Source organism: Dryobates pubescens, chromosome Z (genome assembly GCF_014839835.1).
Source record: "Dryobates pubescens isolate bDryPub1 chromosome Z, bDryPub1.pri, whole genome shotgun sequence".
In the NCBI taxonomy this organism is placed as follows: Eukaryota; Metazoa; Chordata; class Aves; order Piciformes; family Picidae; genus Dryobates; species Dryobates pubescens.
The window spans coordinates 127,319,516-127,343,695 of NC_071657.1; the positions used below are offsets into that span (position 1 = coordinate 127,319,516).

At 40.7% G+C, this 24,180-nt stretch overlaps 1 protein-coding gene across 2 annotated transcripts in view; it reads right to left on the reverse strand.

Moving 5' to 3' along the window:
* Nucleotides 1-24,180, reverse strand: part of NELL2 (neural EGFL like 2) — a 159,672-nt gene that overhangs the window by 79,521 nt on the left and 55,971 nt on the right. For both annotated transcript variants that reach the window (XM_054178040.1, XM_054178039.1), the window contains exons 10-12: nucleotides 14,932-15,023; nucleotides 13,031-13,133; nucleotides 11,103-11,231 (exon numbers count right to left, since the gene is read on the reverse strand). In XM_054178040.1, coding sequence (XP_054034015.1) covers nucleotides 11,103-11,231; nucleotides 13,031-13,133; nucleotides 14,932-15,023 — 324 coding nt within the window. The remainder of the gene's footprint in view (nucleotides 1-11,102; nucleotides 11,232-13,030; nucleotides 13,134-14,931; nucleotides 15,024-24,180) is intronic.

The window sequence follows — 24,180 nt, forward strand, 5'->3', positions numbered from 1 at the left end:
CGTTTTGCCAACATACCACATATTGATGTTGTGCAAAATGTTTTATTTATAATTCCATTTATTTCAAAACCTGGAGTTTTCAAATGGGTAAAAAAACCCAAACCAAACCAAAACAAAACCACAAAAAACCAGCCACAAACAAACAAAATCATGAAACAAAACCCAACCCACAGCTGATCAAGTTAACTCTGAAGTGTTTCCTTTGAACAAATCTGGATTGTTGGATTTTTTTTTTGTGTGAACTAATTTGCAAATATATTGCCCACTTTTTTTTTCCTCTTTTTTTTGTTGTTTGTTTGTTTGTTTGCTTGCTTTTGGCCACTGAGTACCAAAACTCTTTCCCACCCAGCTCTTTGGAAAAACCTATACAGAGTGCATAGGAGATGAAGTTATCATTATTGCTCCTATCAAGACATTATATTAAATTAGCACTATAAGATCCTAATCAGGTGTCAAAACTGCATTGCTCTTCACCATGGACACACACCTGATAAGAAGCTGCTTTTACAGTCAGTTTGCAGCTTCAGCACCTAATTACATCACCACAGGACACAAAAGATAATTAATACAAAAAAGACTAAAGTAACAGTCAAATGACAAATAGTGACACAGATCAATCACACTAAGAACATGCTGTTCCATTCCCCCCTTAGCACTCCATATGCAAGCTTTGTATATATCAGGTTAAGGTATTACAGATCAAGGAGAACTGAATTGGAGCAGGGGAAAAGCCCAACATCTGTTCTTTTTCAAAGCTACCAAAATAAAAGCCTTTTCATCCTGCTCATGGTTGAAACACTGATGTAGCCTTTTATTCACCTTTAGATCCAAGTGCACTAAGTGCAGCAGAAAACCTGATGCATTTCTGTATCTAATAAACCATAGGACATTTATCTTCATTTTCCCCTGCCAAAAAGGCTAGTTAGCATATTAATGCACATTACCCTCTTACTGCTTAGCCAGTAAGATGCTGAAGTCAGTTCAATAGGATGAATGCACCACTCCAATGGTTCCATGCATTCAACAATAAAGACTTGTGTGCTTGAAGTCTGTGATTTGATACTGAGCCACCAGCTGTGATGTACTGACAACAATGTAGTCATGGAGATCATCAACCTACTCTGCTCTCCATGGAACAGATAAAGGAGGCATCTCTGGGAAAACTGGTTAGCGCAAAAGTGTTTGGAATCTGCACATCAATGGTTTGGTTATACATCAAACCTTTAAAAAAAAAAGAGTAAAATTCTGCCTTTCTTTATCACCCAAGCACTCAAACAAAATTTATGCAAACTGTATAGCCCAGGATGAGTTTCCCCTGTATGCTATTCTCCTGTACCCTAATGAGTTTGCTTCCCCTGAGTGAAATTCCCAGTTATGTTTTTCAATCCTATTAATAGGAAAAGAACTTGACCTGCAATCTGTAAATCATTGTTGACCAAACCCTCACAGTAACAAACAAACCCTCTCCTTAGGCCTTGCTATCTGTCATTGTCTTTATCCACCACAAAAGCCTGCCATACCAAATGAGTTTGGTACTAAGCCAGTAAATCTAGGCTGTGAAGAGAGGGGACTATTTCCAGAACTGAGGATCTTTTATGGACAGTGTCCTGCCTCCAGCCATTTCCTTTAAAACTCAATGCTATCTAAGCAGCAGTGGTCTCCCTGGTGACAATTGCAGAGGCATATGGTGGGCAAAGAGATGCTCTAGTAGAATTGTTGCCCAAAGAAAAGAAAATTAAGTATCCAGGAAGAGAGCAATCAGGGGAATAAAAATTATATGTAGAAAATGTTTCTCATAAGTACATCAGAAAAAATACCCTGAACACAAGATTAAAGCAGATTAGACCTACAATTTTAAAACCAAACCCCCATGGGTTTTTTGTGTTAACTCAAGGTTGTGTCTTCACAGCCCATAAATACAATGCCCCACATTTGCCTTTACAACTTCATTAGTAAACCTCCATGCTACCCTGAGGTCTCAACTGCTAAGAGCATGGGTATCATTTACCCATGCTTGTGAATCTTCAGCCTCTCTCCTAGGTGAACCAATTGCAAGAACACCCCCCAAATATTGAGTTAAAACACACAAAATCATCTCAAGAATAGACAATGACCAAGAAGGGGAAAAAAAATATTAACCTTCACTGTCCCCACCATGGTGCTCCCAGCAAGAACTTGGGACACTGACAACTTGCTGCAGCAATCCATAGGGAAGGTAAAAGGAAATGGGCAGCTACTTGTGTCTATTGATTTTCACTGAATTATCAATAGACCTTAAGAGAAACTGGGTAAATTGGATTATAAATGTTGGAACTGTTGCAACTGAACTAGTAGGAGATTATTATATCTTGACTAGACTGCTAAAGCATCAATCAGATGAAAAATAAATTCTAATTATTGGATCTTCACAGAAAGAGTTGTTGGCCATTGGAATGTCCTGCCCAGGGAGGTGATGGAGTCACAGTCCCTGGAGGTGTTTAGGAGGGGACTGGCCATGGCACTTGAAGCCATGGTTTAGTTAGTCATGAGGTGTTGGGTGACAGGTTGGACTTGATGATCTCTGAGGTCTTTTCCAACCTTATTGATTCTATGATTTCCATGACCGTGACCAAACTGCATAGGCAACACACAGATTGCATACATCTTGGTGCCTTCTGCTTCATGTTATTTTAAATCTCTGCTCTTTGCTTAAGCTCCTGATTTCTCTGTCCATCTTCTGCAGCCTGAGAAGGGGCTATTAGGACAGAAAATACCTTTAAAACAAAAGCAGTCGCTCAAGTTCTACCTACCTTGACAGAAGTGCTGCACAGCTTTGAAAGAGCACAACACAATGTTACAGCATTTCAGAAATGCAATTTTTTAACAGTACAAAGAGTTGTTTATATTTCAACTTGCCCCAGTTTTTGGAAAGGAAGACAGGCTGTTGTGATAAAACCGTCCTCGTTAAACATGCAGTAGGAAATACTGATAAAATGCTACCTGTGCAATGAGACTCTTGCCAGGAAAATAAATCTTCACCTTGGTCTCAAAATACCACTGGACTCTACATACCCTACATAGTTTTTTAAAAATCCTGTATCATGCTGGAAATTTTTGAAAACAAATACAGTCTGTCACCATGTCACATTTTAATTGGCAAACTGCACCTTCCTACTATGTAATACCATCTTATAATTAATTCGTATGGTAGTGTATACATGATAAAACAAGCAATTATATATAGAGCGATCTGTCAGACAGGAAGGCATCGCGGGGGGCCTTTCCTTAGGCATGAAATAACTTGTGTGATGTCGCTGCAGAATAAGAATATAAAGGATTTGGTATATAATTAATTAGTGAATTCTAAAAGTCAGAAAAACTTACTGAGACTCCAGTTCACGATCCATTCCCCCTCAGCACTGCTCAGCTAGAAATAGGTCTTTAAATCTGAGCTGTAAAGCAGTATTTTTCTCTTTGTTTTGATTGTTGGCGGGGGGAGACAAGATGTTTGGTTTAGGGGTATTGGGTTCAGGGTTATCACAGTATCACAGTATAACTAAGGTTGGAAGAGACCCCAAGGATCATCAAGTCCAACCTGTCCCAACAGACCTCACGACTAGACCATGGCACCAAGTGCCACGTCCAATCTCCCCTTGAACACCTCCAGAGATGGCGACTCCACCACCTCCCTGGGCAGCACATTCCAATGACGAATGACTTGCTCAGTGAAGAACTTTTTCCTCACCTCAAGTCTAAACCTCCCCTGGCACAGCTTGAGACTGTGTCCCCTGACACAGCTGGTTGCTTATCTTTTCTTTGGTTTGTAGCCAGGATGGAGTTGGTATCTTCTCCCAGGCAACCAGCATCAGAACAAGAGGGCACAGTCTCAAGCTGCCCCAGGAGAAGTTTAGGCTCGAGGTGAGGAGAAAGTTCTTCACTGAGAGAGTCATTAGCCATTGGAATGTGCTGTCCAGGGAGGTGGTGGAGTCACCATCCCTGGAGGTGTTCAAGAGGGGATTGGACATGGCACTAGGTGCCATGGTTTAGTCATGAGGTCTGTGGTGACAGGTTGGACTTGATGATCTTTGAGGTCTCTTCCAACCTTGGTGATTCTGTGATTCTGTGACTCTGTATATGTGGGTTTGGTGGGGGGTTATTCTGGTTTTGGTTGGGGCTTTTTTGGTTTGGTTTGTTTTTTTTGTTTGTTTGTTGGGGAGGGGGGCTTGTGGTTTTTGTTTGTTTGGTTGGTTTGGGTTTGTTTGTTTTTTAAATATGACAGCTTCTCATAATTTTTAATTGTGAAATGTGAATTTAGAAACACTCGCCCCTGGTACTATCAGGCTTTTTTTCCCCCCACCACATTTTAAAAAGGGAATAAGGAAAATTAATATTTTAATACAAAAACTATAAATATGTATCAGATTCTTCTCAGGAAGAGACACCACAGACTGCAGTGCACACATATGCTTGCCAGAAGACAGATGGGCACATAACAGGATAGTTCCTCTAGGGGAGAGCTCATCGCTCTCCACCTGAAAGGACATTGTGGAGAGGTTGGTGCTGGTCTCTCCTCACGGGTAATTAGTGATGGAACAACAGGGAACAGCCTCGAACTGCAACAGCGTAGGTTCAGACTGGACAGTAGGAAGAATTTTTTCACAGAAAGAGTGGTCAGGCACTGGAATGTGCTGCTCAGGGAAGGTGGTTGAGTCACCAACCCTGGATATCTTTAAAGGTCATTTGGGTGTGGTGCTTGGGGATATGGTTTAGGATTGAACTTTGTAGTGTAGGGTTATTGGTTGGACTTGGTGATCCTGAGGGTCTTTTCCAACCTGAATGTTTCTGTGATTTTGAGCTGTGGGAACGCCAGACTGTATCTGGGGTATGGTCAGGGTCTGAGGATGTAGCACATTCCCACAAGCTGCCCAGTAGACTACTGCCTGTTCTACACAAATAAGCGGCACTAACAGCTGGTTGTTCAAATGATTCCACACTTCCCAGCTGCACAAAACTGCAGTCCTAAGTAGGACTCTTACCCCCAAAAATATGATGCATACCATGAAGACAGCAAAGCCAGCAAATAGCCCAATACTGGTTATTAAAGATCCAGAGGACTTCTGAGAATACATTTTAATACTCTGGTGTTTGTCTCCATTACAGAGGGCTCTACCTTACTTAAGCTCTTCTCAATACTATACTTGCATAAATTAAAAATATCTTGTTGATTACTATACCTGGCCAATATGATGCAACACACAGCCCACTGTAATTTATTACTTCATCTTTCTAAGAGTTCTTCTCCTCACAGCAATCCATAGAAATCAGACTCATTCTGAAAATGTTCTTTATTTTTGTAATCCAGTAGTTAAAAACAAGATTAACAGTAAAATTAACAACAGACTGTGCTTTTGAGTTGAGTGAAGAAGTAAGTGTACTGGGTTTTGTTGTTTGGGGAAAGGTTTGAATAACACATTAGGTTTTTTATCCAAACACAGGGATAGATGCAGATTTTTCCAAGCAAAATGAGAACATATGACTCTAAGCTAGTGAAATCTGATAAAGTCCAAGCAAGTAGTGCTTCTGACCTGCTTCAGACAACCACTGTGGAAAAAGACAATTCATCCTCTAAAACTGCTTACTTGCCTTCAATGACTTAAACCAAGCCAGCTTACTCAAAGGCAGATTTCTAAACTGAAGACCTTCCCCCCTCAAGGGATACTCATTAGTGAAGCTGATGCAATTCTCAAAAGCAGAACAAGTCACTCAGTCTTTAGTCTGATTTCAGCTGCTACACTTGAAACTAGGACAAACACATCAACAGCAGAGAAACTAGAAGAGTTATTAAGAAAAAAGATTAATTAGAATAAAAATGGGAAATGTTTTCCCAAACATTTGATGATCCCAATTTGTCCTGTGCTGTGCAGCTAGTACAGTCCCAATACAAGCATTATGGTCTGTACACCCACAGGTAAATTTATGCCATGTGGAGAGTTGACTGGTTAGCAGTTCAGCGCTTATCAGCTGCTAGCTCACTACCCCCCCTAGCTCACTAGCCCCCTACAGTGATGTGCAGGAGAGAATAAAAAAAGCACAAGTGAGAAAAAAACTCATGGACTGATTCAAATGTAATCACTCTGCAGCTCCCACTAGAAGACTGAAGTCTAGCCAGTCTTTGAGCAACAGCCTCCTTAGAAATAGTATCCCTCATTTTATTGCTGGGTACAATATCTTATGGTGTGGGATATACCTTTGGTCAGGTGGACTCAGCTGTTCCAGCAGTGTCCCATCCCAACTTTTTGCCTACTCCCAGTCTACTTGCTGCAGGTGAAGTGAGAAACAGAGACAGCCTTGACATTGTGCAATGACTGTTCAGCAGTAACTAAAACACAAATTTGAAGCACAGCACTGTAGAGGCTGCTAAGAAGATGAACTCCAATCCAGCCAAAAATCTGTACATGATGTAAAACAGCCTCTGCATCAGGCAAAATCCTCTTGATAAAGAAGCAAATAATCTGTTTTTCTCAGATCATGTTCAGTGCTGGTGCTTACAAAAGATTACTGCATTCTCCTGTCTTCTTTCTTGACCCTGCTCTCCTCTATATTTAATCAGTAATCCCTGGCAACACTTTTGAAGTGAAATCAGATTTTGCACAGAGATAGTTGAGTGCTATTATTAAATCAGAAAATCAGACTTCAAGCAATCCTTCTAAGTGCAGTCTCCAAAGGGTACAAATAACTCCTGCTTCCTGAGCACATCTTTTGAGGACCACCAAAAGCACATGACACAGTGCATGAAAATAGTTTACAGATCTGAGAAGAACACCTAAAGCTGCCACCAGTAGACTATTTGCAAGCCCATCTTATTTGTAATATTGGCATATTTCATTCACCTAGATGCATCAGAATATCTTGACAACCAGGAGTTAATGAATTTTATCCTAAAGACTTTCACAGTGTAACTCCACCACCACAAATAGAGTGAGAACTGATCAGTATGAGATACATCCCAGAGGGTGATTGTAAGAGTCTAAACTCCTGGTGTGAGTCAACAAAGATAAAATCACTTGCTGCTTGCCCAGACAGTACCAATCCTGGATGCAAATCACCTTGCGATTGCATCGTGATAACACTGGACTGCAGCTGGCCTATAACAATGACCCAAGGACCCAGCCATCACGCCTTCAAGACAGCTATCAGATACCCCCAGGAAGGGAGGGTGATGAGTCAATGGACTCTCCACCTGTCTTCTGATGTGTGATAAGTGGGTAGGCAGGGAGATGGAGAGGAAGGAGGCAGAGGCCCACCCCCACTCCATCCAGACCACTGTCCAAACTCAAATGAATACACAGAAAGATTTCCTGGGGAACAATATCTGGATACTTATGATTTCCTGGCTCCTGAATTCCTGAGGGACAATGCTCGGACACATACCTAAGGACTAAAAACTGTATAAAAGACTTGACCACTACTGGCTCAGGAGGAAGAAAAACGCAGGGGAAGAAAAACGCTGAAGGAGGACCATGCCGCTGAGAAGGAAGGAAGCAGACTGAACCCTCTCTCCGTGTCCTAAGTCCCGCTTGCTGCCACTCATGGAGCTGACCCATGCTGCCCAGAGGGACCTCATCTATTCTCCAGCCAAAGCCTCAGCACCCTTTCTCTACAGACCCAGGCTGCCCAGAGGGATCACATCGCATCTCCAGCCAAAGCCTCAGCACCCTTTCCTCCACAGACTCAAACTGTCTTGGGGTGGGTGAGGGGTGTGGTAATATGATTCCTTTCCTCTTCTCTCTCTCTTCTCTCTCTCCCTCTCTATCTTCTCCCTCTCCCCTTCTTATTTCCATTTTGATATTTTGGCTTCGCTTATGCCTTTAATTTCACAACACAGGAATATTCAAAAGAACTAGTCTCCTTCCCTCTCCAGACCGAGACAGTGATCATCAGTTTAAGAGCACTGCAGGTGTTACTTTGGGAAAAACTAATTACACATCATTAGAATATCTGGTTTTGTAAAACACTGATGTCAAGTAAGCTACACACCACGGATGGTATATTCAAATCAGCTACACCTGGGCAGCACAGCATAATCCATACCCAGCCTACCCACAAGGTATCTCAAACAACCCGAAGCAGAAAATGAATTTCAGAGTACTTGAAATGAGGCTTACAGCGTGTAGCAGCAGAAATCTCAACTCTTTAAGTATTGCTTTAAACAGTCCTCCACAGGAAAGGTAAATGTGACATAAATATTAACAAATATTATTATTTTAAACCAGAAAGGCATCCACTGAAACAGTATCCAGAGGCAGCACACAGATGGGGAAAGCCCCAGTTGTTTCTAGGAGAGAAGTCAGACTCTTACATCATTAAGCTGAAATTTATGTAGCTTTTCCAGAGCTACACTAAAACAACTTTTGGATTTTTATTTTCTTTTTTTTTCGTTCTTCTGCCTTAAGGAGAAGTTCCACCAATGGGAACTTCATTCCTTCTGTTTATTCTTTGAATTTAGACAGTGTCAAGGCACAAATCAGGATTGCACTTAGTGAACTTTGGCTCCAACACAGAATCAATGACATCCAATTTTACACTTTATTGGAAGTTTGCGAAGTGCGAACACAGAAACAGCTGCAGCCATTATAACAATCCTGCTCTGAGAGGCTTTGTGTTAACTCAACGTTTCTACACCTGGCTTTCCTTGCAATTAAAGACACAATAATGGCAGAGTGAAGAAAGTGTATGTGCTCAGAAAGAGAGGCTGGGATCATTTCAACCTTTTAAGATGAGGGATGGGAATCTGAAAAGATTTGGTGTTACACTATTGTTATTGTGCCCTTTGCTATTACACTGTTCAATAATATGAAGGTAAGAGTCTCTTTCCAAATATAATAAAAACTATGATTTAAAAATAAATAAATAAGAAATCAGTGTTCAAAGAGACCTTTGGGCTGGGAAAGGGATACAACACTAAAAGCACATCTCTGAAGAAACATGGGAATTTCAGTTCTCTACTCCTCCTCATCCACAAAAGCAATTTCCACATTTAAATATGTAACCATCTTTCCCCTCCTTCCACCATATGACCTGCATGGTCAGCCAGGGATGGCCAGCTAAGGCCAAGTACCAAGCGCACATAGTGCAATGCCTACACTGAAGCTACAGTACAAAACTAGCAGCAAAGCCAGGCTGTTTTGCCTGCCAAGTCAGCTATGCTCTTGGCTGGAAGAACCTCATCTGGCAGAAACCCAATCTCATGAGCTTTGCTCATGTGGGCACATCTTCCTAATGGGACTTACTCCTGCTGTCTTCAATGTCAGCAGCAGTTCCTGGATCAAACCTTAAATCGTCCACATATTTAAGAGAGAATTTAATGCATCTAAACATAGTAATACATAAAATTATTATTATTGTCATGTAAACAATATGCCCCAGCCTTTTATTCACTTATGCAAGGTTTTGAAAGCACTTAAGCAGATTGATGATTATCACCCAGAAACAAGGTCATTTGCCCATCCAGAAGCAATCAGGTTAAGAAATCTCAAAAAAAAAAATCATCATCATATTGAATACAGATACTGCACAAACTGGTAAATCCACTTACAGTATGAATGCATCAGTCTCATTTATAATAATTTACTGTGTCCTTACCTAAACATTTCACTACCAATGCTGACCAAAAAAAAGCTTCTGTTGGGTTTTTTGGGTTTGTTGTTGGGTTTGGTTTGTGTTCTGTTTTGTTTTGCTTTGCTTGTTTTTTGCATATGCGATTTCACCATAATTCCACTGGCTGTGGTAACCTCCTCAAAGAGGAAATGGCTGATGTGTTCCTGGAAATACAGATCCCCAGCCTAAGCCTCAGCAGTCTCCAGAGAATTGTGTGATAAAATGTGGCTGATGCTGTAACACAGAACAAGCTATAGAGAAGGTCCTGATGTCAAGATGCCTACTGGGACACAGGGAGCAAGCGATTGCTTTCTGCATGACTTTTGGTTCTATTCCTGAAAACAGGCTTTCATCAGAAGGCTTATCATAAACATCAAGTACAGAGGTATGCAAAGCTATATTAATTACATGCTCCTTTGTTGAAAACAGCCACAAATTCTCTCGATCTACAGATGAGCATTCCTACTGATGTTAATGTAGCTATTAACTCAAGTAAGCTGTAGGCATTAAATTCTGGAGAGTTCAGCCAAAGGAACAGTCTCTTAAAAGGCCTTGATTCATTCCATTTAATTGTGCATCACCAGAGAACAATCCAGGTATTAGGTGGGACTGCAAAGGACCTTAGACTCTACTCAACTTTCAATTTAGAAGGCTAAATCTAAATGAAACTGCTTGATAGTCAAAGGCCATTCTGCTGCCAACCCACAGCCATTATCATGAGAACTGCCTGCTAGTACACTAGTAGTATATGTTTGCAGAACTGGGGTTTTCATAAGGAAGATGAACAGTCAGTACAAAAGTTAAGAGTGTACAGAGGAGTTTGGCTCTTGCTGATACATTAAAAAGACAAAAATTATAGTGGCTTCTCTTCTGATTATGTTTTGCTTCCATATTTCATTCTGTTTGTTTGTTGCTCACTGGTACCAAAAGAACAGCTCAAATAATAAACCCTTACTCATTCTGATTAACAACACTAGTATCTACTCTATCGTATTTACTTCCTGGGGAGAGGAAATGGGAAGAGGCAGCAGTGAAAAGAGAAACTAGATGTTATAGCAATATGCTATTCAAATGGTTACTTTTAGGTTGCCTGAAATCTGAGTAGTAGGAGAAAAAAACCGAACCAACCAGACAAAAAAATAACCCAAACACACAAACCAAACCAACCAAACAAAAACCCAGAAGAAAACATCAACCAAAAAAAATAACCCAACAAAACTTTCCTATGGTGTCATGTTTCTAATTCATGAATCAGCCATACTAACTTACTACTTTTAACACTGATGTCTTTTTTATTTTATTTTATTTTATTTTATTTAAAGAACTGTACTGGAGAGTTAATTATTTTAGCTGATTAATATGCTGCATATCTAATTAATTGCTTTTATTAGGCCTATCCCTTTGACAACTTAAGAATCAACAGAGTAATTTCTACAACACAGCTCAGCATCTATCCAAGGTATTACCTTCACAGTAGGCATTGTCCTCTCGAAGAGCGCGGAAGCCATCTCGGCAGCTACAGACAGCTCTGTCATCTAGGTTTCGGCAGACAGAATGCTCCATGCAGTTATGTCCTTCAGAGCAAAAGTCATGGCCTGTACAGAAGCAAATACCATTGAGGGTTAAAAAGAATCCAGGGATTATAAAACAACCCTGTCAAAGGCAGTCTTATTTTTTTTCTCAGTTAGGTCAAAGAATACCTTTCTATTGTCCATGAGAGATAGAAAAATAAATTGTACCAAGCACAAAACAGATGAAAGGAGTAGTAAAGGCCACAAGAACAGACTGTCTCTAGGTCTTTGATTCAATTTCAGGTTATGGAATTGATCTAAGGCAGATGGATAGAAAGGTTGCTTAAATCCCCTGACTGTCTCCTTGTCATCATTAAGCACTCTTACAGGACACTTCTTAATTATGTATTTTCCTTACTTTGTTGTTGTCGTTGTTGTTATTGTTCACTGGGTTTTGCTATTTGTGTTGATTTTGTGTTTGTTTGGACACCTATAAAAGACACTCAGCTTAGCCACTCAGTAGTTCATTTACTGGTGGTATTACTCCTTTCCTAGTGCTTTTTCTTCCCAGAGGTATTTTTTTTTAATCTTTCCACATCTAACGGAAAGTCTTTGATTAACACTGGCTTGTTTTGCCTTTCTCTTCCCCTTATCTCTTCCTTTCAAGCTCTGCTGACTGAATACTCATCCCTGATTGCATCATCCTTTCTATTTCAGAGAAATTTGGGTTTAGAATCTCATTTTTGGGCCATCTCTATTTTAATTTTATTCCCGTTCTATTTTTCCTCTGTGTGAGGAATTTTTTGAAGGATTTTGAGGATTTTTGTTGATTCTGAAGTTCATTTCCAGGTTGAAAAAAATCTGGCCAAACCTTTCAACTCAGAGTGTTGTTTTTTTCAGTTCCTATTGTTTGCTGTCATGAAACCTAATGCAACTCTGTTAATGAACACTATTAAATCATCCTTTATTAGGCTGAATTCAAGTGGTTGCAGTAAAAGACTTGAAGCTTACACAATTTCAATACCTAACAGAGGGGAGACCTTATTGCTCTCTACAACTACCTGAAGGGAGGTTGTAGACAGCCAGGGGCTGGTCTCTTCTCCCAGGCAACCAGCACCAGAACAAGAGGACACAGCTCAAGCTGCACCAGGGGAGGTTCAGACTGGATGTTAGGAAGAAATTCTTCACAAAGAGAGTGATTGCCCATTGGAATGTGCTGCGCGGGGAGGTGGTAGATTCAGATTGGATGTTAGGGAAAGGTTCTTCACCACAAGGGAGGTGAACAGGTTGGCCAGGGAGGTAGTGGAAGCTTCATACCTGGAGGATTTTAAAGCCAGGCAGGATGGGGCTCTGGGCAGCCTGATCTAGTGTGAGGTGTCCATGCCCATGGCAGGGGGTTTGGAACTGGATGATCCTTGGGGTCCCTTCCAACCCTAACAATTCAATAATTCTGTGATCTATCAATGTTTCTGAAGTTCTTTTCTTCTACTTTCTTATCTCTTTGATTGATATCACTAATTGTATCCTTTGTGTTTATGCTGAGTAGCACAGAAACAAGTATAGCTCTGCTCTTTTCACTGAAGTATACCTAAAATCAACCCAAGAGTCTAACATCTTCTTTCATGCCAGGTATCAATTTATCATTATTTAGCCACAGAAGAAACAGACATGGCCACTTGAGGACAATTGTGAAAAGCTTTGAAGACACTGGTATTAATCCAGATCAAAAGAGCAGACTCAAGACACAGAGCACTTCAGCTTCCCAAGATGTATAGGGATCACTATGCAGGAGTGCCTTGTTCACAATCATAAGAAAAAAGTCTATATAACCTATAAAAATGGAAAATAACACTGAGGTGGTATATATCCAGCTGTTACCTTACCTTTACAGATTTTGCAGCAACTGTGAGATAAGGGAATCTGCTGAGACTCTGGACAATTCAAAGCTGCACAGCTGTCTTTTGGAATACGCTGCATTTTGTGGCCCTGTTAAGTCGAGGCAATTTATTAATATTGTGTGAGAAAAAAAGAAACTAAATATAAATTATAACTTTAGTGGAGTTTTAGCATTATAATGTACTGCCTATGCCAAACTCCCGGTACCTTCAAAATCCATTTGAAACGACAAACACAGCAGCACAAGCAAAACCCAGCAATTGCACAAAATGAAGCAAAAAAAGCCTGCTGATAGAAATAATATCAATTAGAGCAGTTAATGCTTTACAAATTCTGATCTGGATGAGTATTTTTCATTCACTTGTTTTATAATGCTCAAACAGAGAGCTGTGTGCCTAGAGCAGGCACAACTGCAGCAGCCAAACAAAACAGAAAATTATGTTTAGAATTACATGCAGACAAAGAAGTTGCAATCAGAAGCCTTGAAGCATGAAATCAGTACTTGTGCCATTCTTATTAAGTCTGTCTTCAGCTAGAGTCATTAATGATATCCCTTTGTGCAAACTTTGGTAGTAATAAAACAGACTTCCTAACTGACCAACACAGTTCATAGTGCGTGAATTTTCTGCTTGGAATTGTCATTCACCAGGCGGGTCAGCAGAAACTCTGTGTACTTTGGTCCTTGAAAAAGCAGCATTTGAATCAGCCAAAGTTGCTGCTTAATATTTCTTTCTACCAGAATAGTCAGGCAGCCCACCAGCTAACAAGTATAATCAACAAAACACAGACTTGCACAGCCAACAGAGGCATTTTGTTCACACAGTAGCATGCTTGCCAGCTGCAAGAAACATGAAGCAACATCACACAAGTTTTGATGCTTGTTAATTATATATCTATTAACTAATCACAGCATTTATGTCACAGGTGTGATGTTGAAAATGTGAGCTCAGGCCTGAAAAATGTAAGACTGAATCCAAAATTATTTCCAGGCAGCTTCTCTTTTCCTTTCTCAAAAGGGTTTCAAAGCACCTTACTCCAGGAATTAAACTCACACAGACTAACAGCAGGAAGACAATGATTTCCAGTTCTGTTTTGTAAACCACTTTTTTTTTTTTTCATAACTGTGTGAAAATGTTTTGTGTGACAGCAATGTGACCAGAAGAGCTGCTCCCCTCTCTTTCCCTGCCCTAGAAATATGTGCTAGGGTCTTCAACTTTTCAGCATGCATCTCTCGTACTGGAGGGAATTCTTCCTCATCCCTCCCCGGAGAGGCAACACAGAACCCACTACAGCAGTTTGTGCAGCTCTTAACCTGCAGCTGTCTCTGGAGACTATTTTGCCCTTAAAGGGCATTTGTGCCTGCTTCACGCAGACTCAGTGTCAGGCACGTCTTGTTTAAAAATGAAAACAACCACCACACCCAATCAGAAATACAACCAGACACCTGGTATGCCAGCTCTTTCTCTTCTTTGTCATCCAGTTTTTCCACTAACAATTGTGTTGAATTCAAAATCACACCCTCATTGCATCCACGCACTTCCACTACCTTAAGCACATAATTCTGAACAGTAACACTGTACATGTGTCAATGGAAACATAAGGCAGTTTCCCGCCTTTTATTACTGATGAGAGAGCAAATGCCTAAGAAAGAAAGAATGTAGCTTGATTGTCAATCTCTGTAATCAAAGCTTGCAGCTATGCAAAGTAAATTTACTTCCAAAACTTGAAGTGAAATTTGGGATGACAAAATAAACACAGCCCTCGTTAGATGACTTTTCTGTTGCCACTTCCTAAGGTAGCCCTGTCTGTATTTCAACAGCTTCTTTCAGTGGGCCTTTGATATTTCTAACATGCAAGAGATTTTTTTATCCATCAACAGTATTCTTACCTTGCACTCAAACAAAATGCAATCCCCTGAGCTTGAATACACAGTTTCTCTTTGTCCTTCAAAGTAGGTTCTGCCTTCAAATACACACACAGCTTCGGGAAATAAAAAGGAAAGCAACAATGATTTTTAAAATTGTTAGTACTTTGCTTATAGAGCTACATACATTTCCTTAAAGATAACTGCATTTCAAAATGAAAAGATTGAATCAGCTGCAAGAATATTCTAAACCCACCTGTAGGACTCTTGGATATCACACACATCAAAGGAAAGGAAAAAAAAATCAGATGGGGAAAAAAAACCCACCAGCAAAAGAGAAACAAACCAACGAAACAGAAAAGAACCAGAAAAGCACACAGAAGTAAAAGGTGGAGGATGCTGAAACAATATGGAATACAGACAGCTACTGAGAGGACACAGAAGAGGTATCTCAGGTCATGCCATGGGAGCTATGACTGCCTGCAACACAGCTCAGGGCAAAAAGGAAAATGGAGCTGAGAGAGTGATGTGAGTGGTATTAATAGATAATCAGTTTCTTGAAGAGGAACATTGCATGATGAAGGGTGATCACTGAAGCCATACATGTATTTGTTATCAGAGCCCTTTGATGATTCATCACCCCACACAGTCATTTATACACTGCATATTTGTACCTTGATTATCCCAGTTATTTACCATTACTGCTGAAGTATGTGAATTTTATTGTACAGGAACAGATCTTCAGTGGCTGTTTTTCCCTCTTCCCCTGCCTCCCCCCTAGTAGGACCAAGTCTCCAGTGATTAAATGACGGAGTGACCCTCCTAGGAATGGCATTTGTTGTATCATGACCTGGCCTAATGTTACTCCTGATCCCTGGCAGTACTGGGTTTTACATCAGTGTGCTGACACAGCTCAAACTGATTGCTCACTGAAGTTCCAATTCAGTAGTTAAAGGTTACATAAAACATCTTCATAGCAAACTGTCAGAGTTTTGTTTTTAAAATGGGTCCATTACTGCAATTACATTATGCAAAGTATAAAGGGCTAAGTAATGTAACTGCTAGGTATAGAAAATTGAATATCTGTCTCTGTTGCTTAGGACACAATCAAGGCTGATCAAGTAAGTGCAGTCATGAATTAACAGGGGTAGGTCACAACTCTGATGATCTAGATTATGTGTTAGAGGACTAACTTACTAATAATTTATTTGGAGATGTAAATTGATAATCCATTATACTACAATTCATTCAAAGAGGTTTATCTATCTGTTTAAAGAGACTACAATTAGTAGAAAATCTTTAAACATCTAAAAGTGGAAAAGTTTTTATTGCATATTAATTGCCATTACTGTTACTTTCAATTCTCCTTTACTTTTTAATTTGTGGATCCTTAATTTTGCAAATTTCTTATTACTTTGTCAGCATGCAAAAGGTCAGCTCTTGGAAGTGATGTCAATAAAATCATGCTGAGCATAAGGACAAAAAGAGATTTTTTTCCCAAGCTTCAAAATGTGAGTTAGAATGTCTTATAAAATTAAAAAGTATCTTGTGTGATATAAACCTGCACAGCACTTTCAAGAAGCACTATCACAGCACATTGCAATGCTCCAAATCCCACAAATGGCAGAGTTTCCAGTCACACTTAATAAAGAAAATACAGAAAAGAGCCACAAGAGAGCATCCAGGGGAGACACCTAGGGCTAACAGATGGATAAAGTTGGTACAACATCCAGGAAGAAAGGTCACAGGGAGTCAGAAAAGCTCAATACAGTGCCTCTTCCCTCTCCTAGAAAACAAGGTCTTCTAGAAGGCAGTATGTAGTGTGGAGAAGAAGAAAAAAAATAATAATAAAAAAATCTCTATAAATCTTTACTGGAGACTAGCAGATCTTGAATCCAGTCAGGACAAGGCAATCATCCAGTCATATATCCAGTCACTCCCTATGTATTACAGGCCACAATACTAAAGTGAAATACTCATATACTAAGCCCTTTCCCTTGCCCTCTTCATTTCAGGTTACTAAGAACAACTATATGTGACAGGGGAAACCAGAGTATAGCAGTGCCCAGGGACCACGTAACGGCGATGGGCTGATAACACATCCTCGTGTTTCCAACAGGCAGACTATGCAGGAAAGGCAAAAGACATCAAAATCACTGTCATTTTGTCTGGAAGACAGCACTCTCCTGAAGCCAAAACACTCTTAATGTATGAATATGACCACTCAGGCATCTTCAAATAAAAAAATAAATAGAAAAATGTATCCGTACTTCCTGAAAGCATAATCCGGTTTGCTCATCAATGGAGATAAGCCTTTTCTGAGTCTTCAGAGAAACTCAGAAAATAATGTACAGAGAAAAAAAAAAACCAAACAAAACATCAAAAGAACACATCCAGCCTAGTGTGAAAGGATGAAGTTATTTCTTGATTCCACCAACAGCATTTGGAAGTCTTGGCATATGAAATCATCATAGTGCAGAGGTGCAGGTGTGTTTTCAGCAAGAAAATCAAGGAGGTCATTCTCCCCCTGTACTCAGCACTGGTTAGGCCACACCTTGAGTACTGTGTCCAGTTCTGGGACCCTCAGTTTAGGAAAGATGTTGAGTTGCTGGAATGTGTCCAGAGAAGGGCAACAAAGCTGGGGAGGGGTTTGGAGCACAAGCCCTATGAGGAATAGAATAGAATAGAATAGAATAGAATAGAATAGAATAGAATAGAATAGAATATAATAGAATAGAATAGAATAGAATAGAATAGAATAGAATAGAATAGAATAGAATAGACCAGACCAGGTTGGAAGAGACCTTCAAGATCATTGTGTCCAACCCATCATCCAACACCACCTAATCAACTAGAGAGGCTGAGGGAGCTGGGGTTGCTTAGCCTGGAGAAGAGGAGGCTCAGGGGTGACCTTATTGCTCTCTACAACTACCTGAAGGGAGTTTGTAGACAGTATCACAGTATCACAGTATAACCAAGGTTGGAAGAGACCCCAAGGATCATCAAGTCCAACCTGTCCCAACAGACCTCACGACTAGACCATGGCACCAAGTGCCATGTCCAATCTCCCCTTGAACACCTCCAGGGACGGTGACTCCACCACCTCCCTGGGCAGCCCATTCCAATGGCGAATGACTCGCTCGCTCAGGTGGGGGTTGGTCTCTTCTCCTGGGTGGCCAGCACCAGAACAAGAGGACACAGTTTCAAGATGCACCAGGGGAGGTTTAGGCTGTTTGGAAGAAGTTCTTCATAGAAAGAGTGATTTGCCATTGGAATGGGCTGCCCAGGGAGGTGGTGGAGTCACCATCACTGGAGGTGTTTAGGAAGAGACTGGATGGGGTCCTTGGTGCCATGGTGTAGCTGATTAGATAGTGTTGGGCGATAGGTTGGACTCAATGATCTCAAAGGTCTCTTCCAACCTGGTTAATTCAATTCTATTCTATAATAAACTCTTCTCCACAAAGCCTTGAAAAAAATCCAACTTTCAAACACTGGGGTTGTGAGAGATGTCTCAGCCCAGAAAGCCATTGCACCTTTCCCGTGGCTGGTGTGAGTCCCAGAAATTTCAAGCAGTGCTCGCGTCTCCACCTCCACAGCCACACTTGACAATCCTGCAGCTAAGAAAATTATATTTCATTCAATTAATTCCCCTAAATAAACACTTCCAATTGCTAGATTTTGCTGTGGCTTTGTCAAAAAGGTAACAAAGCCATCAGGTATCAGGGACCTGCCTGTACAGAGTGACCAAACTATGCTTAGGAGAGCATAGTTGAAAAACTATTAACCTGAATAATATGAACAGAAGCCCAAGAACATCAAATTATGGACTGCTGCTCCCACTGACTAAGTTCAAAAGGGATATTTCTTCTTGTTATCATCAAAATCTACACTACTTGGATTATTTCTTTCCTACTAGCACTCTCTAAGACACAAAGGATTCCACCATATTTGGGGAGTTTCTTCCATTAAAATGAAGCAAGAACTAAGGCTCACTCTGAACCTTTAATTCAGAGCACTAGCACTTGGGTTTTCTCTGTTTGCCTATTCTAATGTAGCCAAATGAGCACACAAAAAACCTACATAGGTTACAGTACCACTGGCTCCGAGTTTATTTAATGAAACAGGCACCAGTGAGTTTAGTGGTGGCCTAAGTTTGCCAGTACACACTGTGTCTTCTCCAGTCCTTGCATAAATGCCTCTCTCTCTTTCCTGTTCTCTTGTCAGCCCACCCTTCTTATACTGCTCATGGGGGAGGAATCCTGACAGAAAGCAAAGGGTAGATTTTCATCAAGCTATCTGAAGGCTTATAAAAAATTTAAGGTTGTCTGGTTAGGTGAGCATTGAGTACATTTGAAAAGATTTCCAGAAAAACAAAGCTACTAACTTTCTTCTGCCCCACTTGCCTCCCGAGACAGCAGGACCCACATCCTAGATATTACAGAACAGAATGTTTCTCCTGGCTCCTGACAGCAACTGTCACAGCCAGTACATATCACATGATGGTGGTGTTTCGTGTCATTATTTTCCCTCTGAAATAAAGATATTTCAGCAATATGAACATCTGGACTAGAACTGTGTAATTGGAAAGTCCAGCAAAGATTTAATTTCTGCTTGGCTAGGTGCTTCCCAGGATACTGCGATTAGTTTGTGATTGGTACCTCTCTAGGGAAACATATCATCTTTCATCATCCTAATTCCTTTCATTTGACAGACTGAGTCACAGTCAAGAATTTACCTGATGAGTAGTTGTTCCAGAACTTGATAATTATTGCCTATGTAGCATTTCCTCTACAGCTTAATTAAACCAACCATTTCCTTTTGCCATCAACCACCACACACACACACCCTGTACTTTTTCAGTGTATGTCATTCAAGGCACACTTTTCTAAGAGGATTAAACAAGAAGTCTACAATATCTCCCAGGGAGTTTGACTACTCTTGGTATATTCTCATACAGAAATTGATCAAATATTACAGTGATATTACAGGGTCTAAAAACTTATTAGCAAGGTCTGCTTATATCCTTGCTACTAATTTACATAAGTGTAGAGATAATAAAACTATGCCCTGTAGTACTGCTTATACATTGTGATAAGGTAGCATCTTGTCATAGAATCATGAAGGCTGGAAAAGACCTTTAAGATCATCCAGCCCAACCACAACCCATCTACTGTAACTGCTAAACTATATCCTGCAGCACCTCAACTACAGCTTTCTTGAATGCCTCCAGGGATGGTGACTCTACCACCTCCCTGGGCAGCCTATTCCAACACCTCACCACTCTCTCAATAAAGAAGTTTTTCTTAATGTCCGATCTAAACCTTCCCTGGCACAACTTAAACCCATTTCCTCTTATCTTATCACTAGTTACTTGAAGAAAAGGCCAACACCACCCTCACTACAAATCCTTTCAGGCAGCTGTAGAGACTATTAGGATGTCCCCTTAGACTTCTCTTCTCCAGACTCATCAATTTCAGCTCCCTCAGCCACTCTTCATATAATATGCCCTCCAAAGCACTCACAAGCCTCGTTTCTCTTCTCCACACTCACCCAGCAACAGGAATCTCTCAGGAGCACACTGGCTGTTGTGTTCCCTCAGTCAATTATCAATAGTTTGTCAAACCATCACTTCTCTGTCACAACCCTTTCTTCTTCCTATTGAACTCCAATCAGCACTTTCCTTCTAAATTCCTTAAAATGCCCATGCAAGATCCATGACCTATCTAACTCCTGCTTTCTGTTCAAGGAGTTCATAGGATGTCATCAAGCCTGTATTTACCATCTTTGCTATCTAGATTGTGCATGTCCTCCTATGAGATATGCATGTACACTTCTCTATACTTTCTATGCTGATTGTGATTCAGACTCACCATCAAGGGAAAGCAGAAAGTTTATGACACTGGCATACTCCTTAAACAAGGAGTACACAAGGCCTGTGGTGACAGGACAAGGGGCAATGCTTCAAACTAGAGAAGAGCAGATTTAGATTGGATGTTAGGAACAAGTTTTTTACCATGAGGGTGGTGGAACACTGGAACAAGTTGCCCAGGGAGGTGGTTGGGGCCACATCTCTGGAGATATTCAACATGAGGCTCAACAGGGCTCTGGGCAACCTGATCTAATAGAGGATGTGCCTGCTGACTGCAGCGGGGGTCGGACTGGATGACCTTTGGAGGTCCCTTCCAACCCAGACACTTCTATGAAAATTATTATTTATTTTTTGTATTCATAATTGCCCTGAGTGGCAAACTGACTTGAGGTTTTGTGGAATTTGCCAGCAGCTATGGATATACAATTAAAAACTGGTAATAAAGTCCATGTCACTACAGTCATTGTCCAAATATGCTGGTTTGGGGTGGGAAGGGAAATGCAAAAAAGTTACATACAAAAATGTGGTGGGCTATGCCCAACCTGGGTGGGAGTGGGGGTGGGGGGTGTTTCCTCCCCTGGGAAACTGACTTGGTCTGTTCCACTTCCCCCCCTCCTTGTCCAGCAGGGGTATAAGAGGGAGGAGAATTGCGGCCATTGCCCTCTTTCCTGCTGCTTCCACACTTTGCAAAGTTCCATACCTCCTAATTTTTTCTGCTTTTTCCTTTCCTTCTCCCACCCATCCTTGTTCCTTAGCCTTGTGAACCCTGACTGTCATTGTTACATAAATATATATATACGTATATACTGTTTAAAGATAAATTCTTTGCCTCTCTACTTCCAAGCCGAACCCAAATTATTTCTTGGTGGATTTGCTCCCCTCCCTTCCTTCTCTCTCTCTGTTGGGGAAGGGGGTTCTCAGCCTTGCCCCCATCTGAAAAAGCAGCTGCCTGTCTGGTTCATTCAAGTTTTTAACTTCCTCCTTGGAATCTCCTTGATTACATTTTCCACTGTTCAGAGATCAAGGCTTAGGTATTGTGTAAGTCCCATTAATCCTACTTTGCAAGCTTACATAGTGTAAATCCTGTGTGGCTTTATCCTTAAAAATATACACAGGGATAATGGTCACCTTTCATGAATTTCTCTCTCCCGACTGCCAAGCATTCACAAGGCATTGCTCTCACCCCTTTTTCATTTATCTTTGGAGGGATTTGGGTGTTATTTCTTCTTTGACAATCATCTGGAGAGCACAAGCTCCTCTGTTACTGCAGCCAGTAAGGCTAGAGACTTGCCTCACTTCACATCATCTCTCTCAGCAATTCAGAATTATTCCAGATTTCAAGCTGGAAAAGTATATTGCTATTTTTGTCAGTCAATGACCACTGAAAAGCTGCATATATATATGCTTATGCTTCCTCACCTGCAAAAGCAAAATCTGATTTCAAATTTCCTAATGATAATCAATCAATTAATACCTGCATCTTGATGTCTTATTAGCCAGAAATGCAAAATGTGGCTACTACATTGAAAACATGAAAGACAGACTGAGTTGGGGCTTTTCAGTCTAGAGAAGAGAAGGCTCCAAAGAGACCTTATTGTAGCCTTCCAGTATCCGAAGGGGGCCTATAAGGAAGCTGGTGAGGAACTTTTTAGGGTGTCATGTAATGATAGGACTAGGGGGAATGGAACAAAACTACAAGTAGGTAGATTCAGATTGAACGTTAGGAAGTTCTTCACCATGAAGGTGGTCAGACACTGGAGCAGGTTGCCCAGGGAGGTGGTGGAAGCCTCATCCCTGGAGGTTTTTGCAGCCAGGCTGGATGTGGCGCTGAGCATCCTGATCTAGTGTAAGGTGTCCCTGCCCATGGCAGGGGGGTTGGAACTAGGTGATCCTTGAGGTCCCTTCCAACCCTAATAATTCTATGATTCTATGTTGTTGTACAGTACTTTTACAATCATTGAAGAATGTCTGCAGTGTGAGCCACCTCCAACAGCACTAATGGAGTGTTTAGTCACATTGGCAAGGAGTCAACCTAAAATTACCAAAAAACCTCTGTCACCCACCTCTCAAGTCTCCTGTAATTTCACCAGCTACTATGGGGAAATTATGTATTTCATCTATCCCATGTGTTCTCACTGGGAAGCCTTCAGTAGAATTCACCTGAGCCCTAGAATAAGAACTCATTTGGGCATCCAAAGACTAAAGCAAGCAATCTGAACACTGGAAAAGCACATCAAAATGTGACTGAAAACTGCTGATAGCAGTTCAGCTGAGGCAACTAGACCTGACAGATGAAGTAAAACTTTCACAGTAGGTTGCTGGACAGAAAGTCTGGGCAAGAATTTGCAAGCAATCAAAGCCAATGGACAAAGGGTGCATAGCACAAAGAGAGGTGTCTTCCATTAAGCAAAGGTCCAATCCAGACAATGTGTTTGAGGTCAGCTTCTCTTAAAATAGGATTACTTCTACCTACACTGCAACTTGAGCTTGGTTAAGTATGGCAGCCAAAATTTTTCTGACAGTTGTGCAAAACTTTGACTTTAGAGTAACAGACTGTGTTCTGCCTGTCAAATAAAACTGGAATATTCTGGACTCTAAACATGAGATTCAGAAGACCTTGGCTTGAGTAATGCAATCAAAATTCCCATCATTTTATTCCTAATTAATTATGTTGACCAGCTGATGCACAAACAACTCCTAGAGTACAATGTCAAACAATAAAATCAAATACCAGGGCAAAAGCTTTAGAGGGTCCCAAAAGAAGAAAAGCAATAAAGGTTTATATTAATGATATGACTACTGTATTACAATTACAGTAGAAGTCTATAAATAGTAGAACAGCCTGCAAGACCAAAAGAACTCAAATGCAAACATTACATGACCACTTAATTCTCGTAACAGGTGGATTAGATATTATCTGATGGACACCTTATGTAAGGTGGTTGCAACAGTCCTGACAGTTGTGTCTTAGCAAAAGTGCAAACAGACATTTTATCAAATGCTGACAGCTATGGCAGGGAAATTTTGGCTTCGGTTTCACCTTCTCTCAGTTGGACTGCTGAGCTGACTGTAAAAAGGTGTTTTTCTGAAAGCCTTATGAGAAAATGGTGCAGGGTAGAAAAATAGATAGACAACTCCCTAAAGCACCTTATACTTTGTGACAGGCAGAAAGTCTCAAGTCATGGTGATTTATATGCAACATGAAGTTCAATTAATCGGTTAGGACTGACTGTTGGAAATTTCTGAGAGTAATGAAGAACTGCTAAAGGCCTATAATGTTGAGAGTCACTATTTTAAATCTATGAGAGATAAATAGTTATCACCCATCAGCATTAATTACTATATAAAAAGCAGGCTGAGTTCTTCATAGACCTTCCATAGGCATGACAAGGGAGGCCATCTAC